Below are 4722 nucleotides of genomic sequence, written 5' to 3' on the forward strand. Positions count from 1 at the left end.
AGTAAGTATAACCTCATTTAGTAAGAAAATAGGATCAAAGTTGAAACTTGAAGGCAGGATCTGCCAACACTATTATCCGAGGGCACAGCTAAGCTATAATACTCCCTCCATTCTAAAATATAGCTACACTTAGTACTTGAATTTGTCTTAGGATACAACTACATTTGAGTTCTCAGTTGAGATTGAAACGGTGAATGGACAAATATACCCGTACAAATATAGCTATATTCTGAAGATTGATATACTAATCAATTGTGATTTTAACAATCTTGGGTACTTTTTTTTTTGAAAGAGACGACTCGTGCGGTTTTTTAATTTTGAAAGAGATGGTACATGCAAAAAAAACCCCTCCTCAGCAAGAAGCAAAGGTAGTAGTGAACGCAGGTGCAAATTTTATCTTTAGACTTGAAACCATGCATCAGGCTGATTCAATGATTCTCAATACTCACCAGCCAGTACATCATTACCTAGATTCAACCAAACCAAAGCTGCAAACCAGGTCAGATGTGTTGCATGCATATGCGCTGCTTATTAGCACATTGCTGCATCTTAATTTCTTAGCATCTGACGTCACTGCTCTAGTCACGACCGACTTACAACAGTTTGTCTCAGAGCAGGGCAAATAAAGCTATATATATACATATATAACTGAGACTTGAAAAGTACGCACTAATTAATTAATAAATAATCGCACACTTGAGTCATGCGTACATGCATGAGGGTGCAGGGCTTGATTTTTGCCTTAGCTTGCTCGCTCGTTGACCGGTCGCCATGGCACGACGTTGTTGAAGCTGCATGCGTCCATGGATCCTCTGTACGTGCTAATTAACTACAGTAGCAGTGAAGCTATTAATTAGCAGCTAGACGGAGATCTTGCCGATGAGCGGTATGCCGATGGCGGTGACGACGAGCGTGGAGGGGACACCGAACACGACGTGGCTCCAGAAGGTGAGGTCGTGGGCGTTGCGCGGCGCGCGGCGCGCCTGCTCGCACACGATCAGGTTCGCCGCCGACCCCAGCAGCGACAGGTTGCCCGCCACCGTGCTCACCCACGCCAGCAGCAGCCACGACCGCGTCACCGCCGACGCGGAGATGGTCGCCGCGGACGCCGCCACCTCGTCCCCCATCAGCAGCACTGCGAGTACAGCATTAGTGCTTAACGAGCTGGCCGTGACACACTTGGACAAACGACAGACATCATTTAATTTCCGATATGGCAGACAGTGTGTAATAATATAATTAAAAAGTTGGAGCTTATTAATTAATTCACCAGTTGGCACGTTGGAGGCGAGGTTGGAGAGGAGCAGGATGATGAGGGAGAGCACGGTGACGCCGCTGACGTGGTTGATCTTGGCGTAGGGCGCCATGAAGTTCCAGATGGCCCCGGGGAGCCCCGTCTTGTTGAAGCCGCTCACCGTCACAAACATCCCCGAGAAGAAGACCAGCAGCGAGTAGGACACCTGCACATCATGATCATCAGATCAGACACGCGCGACACCTACATGATCGAGACGTGCATGCCCACCGCGTGCCCCTCTTCCTTCAATAATTCCCTGCCTCGCGGCCGTCTAGTGGCTAGCTAGTAGCATGATGCATGGGACAGACTAAACGAACACGATCGTATATACCTTGTCGAGGCACGGCTCGGCGTCGCGGAAGTCGACGACGACGAGGGCGATGGCGGTGGTGATGGCTGTCCATGACATGTTGAGCCCGAGCATGTAGGCGACGAGCATGCCGACGGTGACCACGTACGCGAAGCTCTTGAGGAACAGCTTCCGCCGCTGCTCCGAGCACTGCATGAACCACCGGTGCTTGGTCGAGATGTTCTCCGACATCACCGACTCCGCGTCGTGGCCGTTATTGCCGTTGGCGTGGCCGTTCTGGCGCAGGCGCAGGGCGGCGCCGCCGCCGGGGCTAGTACTGCACTTGTTGAGCGAGAGCACCGAGGCCGCCGGCGAGCGCCCCTCCTCGGCGGCCTCCGCCTCCTTGACGGCGGCGACCTCGTCGGGGCTGGCGCCCTCGAGGTCCTTCCAGTACATGCAGAGCAGCATGACCGTGTTGACGGCCATCCCGGCGAGCATGGCCGGGAGGATGCCGAAGAAGAACTGGAGGAAGGTGATCCTGCTGTTGAAGGCGATGACGAGGTTCTGCGGGTTCCCGATGGGGGTGGCGCTGGAGCCGACGTTGGCGCTGGTGGCGAGCGCGAGCAGGAAGGGCTTGGCGGGTAGCCCCCGCTCGGCGGCGAGCTCGAGCACGAACTCGGTGAGCACCACGCAGCAGGTGTCGTTGGTGAAGAGCGCGCTGGCGAGCGCCGTGACGACGCAGACGCGGCAGAGCAGGTCGCGCCCACCCTGGCTCCGCCACGCCAGCACCGCGCCCAGGTGCTTGAACATGCCGGCGCCCTTGAGGTAGCCGCCGAGCACCATAGTGGCGAAGAGCAGGCCCAGGATCGGGAGGTCAATGGAGGCGTACGCGTCGTCGGGGCTGATCACGTGGAACACGATCATGAGCACCGCCCCCAGCAGCGCCCCCGCCGTGCGGCCGATCGGGAGGAACGGCACCGACGGGAACACCGCCAGCATCCAGAACACCCCGAACGCCAGCGACCCCAGCAACACCTTGGGGAGAGGCGCCAGCTCAGTCATGGCTGATCGGTTTCGATCGTTTACCACTCTCTCCTTGGGTTATTGGCTAGTGCCTTGGCCTCTTGCTCTGTCACTGCAGCTCTCTGCTCTGACGAAGCAGAGGGGTGGCACACCTGAGGTTTAAGTAGCAGCAGAGGGAGAGCGAGAAGCTGCATGCTTTCCAGCTGACGTCAAATATCTTGGAGTAGCCTACTAGGAACTAGGGGGGTAGCTACAGCAGGCTGGTTACACGGCACGATCGATGCCATGTCAAATTCAACGGGACCAAATGATCTGCATATATGTAAGCACGCACTTCCTATGTAAGCTTAGCTAGCTTCATATCACGCGTGCTAAATTACTATTCCCAGCTCGACATGCAATCCGACCCTCTCTCTACGTACACGCTAAGCGTAGACTTTACAGTACATGTATGCATGTGTGACACGTCATCCGTCAAGAAGATGGAGTCCTGCAATCCTAGGCTGCCACGTGCACAGATATCCTTTGGGTGCCTCTGTGGGCCCTCTGTACACGTAGGAAGAGGCGAAGAGCTGTCAGTGGATCATCAGCTGTGTGCACTCGCGAGTGCTAATTTCAACAGTCTTTGGATACTAATCGCGACAATGTATATTCTTCCTCAATATGCTATTGAGAGGAAAAGGATTTTGGAATCCAAAAATGTTGGAATTGTAGCTCGTTTAGCAGGACTGTAGCTAAAACGGTTTTGGCTGTGGCTTCTCCAGTAAAACAGTTTTTTTAGCTTCAGATTGTCCGTTTGGAATTACGTTTGGTAAAACGGATTCTTCTATTTGTTTAAGATGGATAAAAATATGGAATGTCTATAATATCTTTATCTTTTGATGATAAAAAAATCAAAGAATTTATAGATTAGCCCACAACATTATTTTTTCCTTTTAAAGGAATTCTTTTCTTCCATGTTATCCGGGTGCGTTCTCTTTTTTTTTAACGCATAGGAGCATGTGTCTTACGCTCGTCGCTTTCTTTGCCACAGGTTTCATCTTTATCCATCCTCCTTTTCCTGTCTCTTTTTTCTTGACGCTCGTCGCTTGCCGGATTCGTGCGACGACACCTTAGGTCGGCCTGTGGGAGCTCTTCCTCGCGCTGACTGCTCTTCCTGCCGAACTTGCGCTGCTTAGCTGCTCCCCGCTAGATCTCGCGGAAGGATGGGGCGGCCACCGCCCGCCGTCAGCCCACGCCTTTGCCCCGCGTCCCTGCGCCCGCCACTGGCCAGCGCCTCCACGTACATGCGCCCGCCGCTGGTCCTACCCGAGGGCAGGGGTGGCAATCAATGAGGAGGAGCCGCGAGGAGCCATTATTTTGGGTTTACGCTCCGTCAAACAGCTCCTCTCTGCGCAATTTTCGGGGCTTCCCCGCCGGAGGCGTTCGTCCAGTTGCCGTTTGGTACAGCTTTGCTTGAAGCTGCACTCGAAACCGTTGCAAAAGTCCTGCCAAAGAGGCCCTGAGTAATACTTAGTGTTATTAGTGTGATGATCAACTTGCTGTGGTGGTGGTGCTCTCTTGCTTTTGGCAAGGATCAGCATCGTAGGTTTTAGGATATGGTTAAGATCTAAGCCTGATTGGTATCAATTGCATGCTTTTGGTTGCTCTTGCTACAACAGCCAACGATTCTGTGATACGCATATGTAGTGGCCGATGCATGCCTGAAACCGAATAGTCGGCAGGCTCATTGTTTGGCATTTTGCTACTAGCAACCTATGGCAAGTTGGTTGAGACTTTCCAATACCAGAAAATGGATTGGCGTGGCTCCTGAATTCAGAGTTCCAGGCCAAGGTGGCCGTTTCTCTCAAGTTAAACAAAATGGGAACCGGTGACCTTTTTGAGCAAATTAAAACACCCCGAGAAAACAAAAAATGGGAACCGGTGACCTTTTCGAGCAACTTTCATGTTTGGACCAGTAACTAATTTGGGCAAATTGGCCATTTGTGTGTTGTTGCTGCTTGTAGCACTTACTAAACTTATGATGCTAATCTGACACAAGCATGTGACGACGACTTAGGAAGCAAATGTCAATTCACTCTTTCCATGTAAACTGATGATGTAGCTAAAATGG

At 52.2% G+C, this 4722-nt stretch overlaps 1 protein-coding gene across 1 annotated transcript; it reads right to left on the reverse strand.

Moving 5' to 3' along the window:
- Window positions 1-369: 369 nt before the first annotated feature.
- LOC117836646 (silicon efflux transporter LSI3) lies at window positions 370-2860 on the reverse strand. Its single transcript, XM_034716111.2, has 3 exons — window positions 1629-2860; window positions 1271-1460; window positions 370-1135 (listed from the first exon to the last, which is right to left on the reverse strand). Exons 1-3 carry the CDS (start codon window positions 2646-2648, stop codon window positions 861-863), a joined length of 1485 nt encoding a protein of 494 aa, XP_034572002.1. The 5' UTR covers window positions 2649-2860; the 3' UTR covers window positions 370-860.
- Window positions 2861-4722: the final 1862 nt, after the last annotated feature.

This window comes from Setaria viridis, chromosome 9 (genome assembly GCF_005286985.2).
Source record: "Setaria viridis chromosome 9, Setaria_viridis_v4.0, whole genome shotgun sequence".
Classification (NCBI taxonomy): domain Eukaryota; kingdom Viridiplantae; phylum Streptophyta; class Magnoliopsida; order Poales; family Poaceae; genus Setaria; species Setaria viridis.

Coding starts and splice junctions, on each gene's coding strand:
- LOC117836646 (XM_034716111.2), bottom strand. CDS start 2,648: ATGACTGAGCTGGCGCCTCTCCCCAAGGTGTTGCTGGGGTCGCTGGCG. Junction 1,461..1,628: donor CCGAGCCGTGCCTCGACAAG/GTATATACGATC, acceptor CATGATGTGCAG/GTGTCCTACTCGCTGCTGGT. Junction 1,136..1,270: donor CGCCTCCAACGTGCCAACTG/GTGAATTAATTA, acceptor CTGTACTCGCAG/TGCTGCTGATGGGGGACGAG.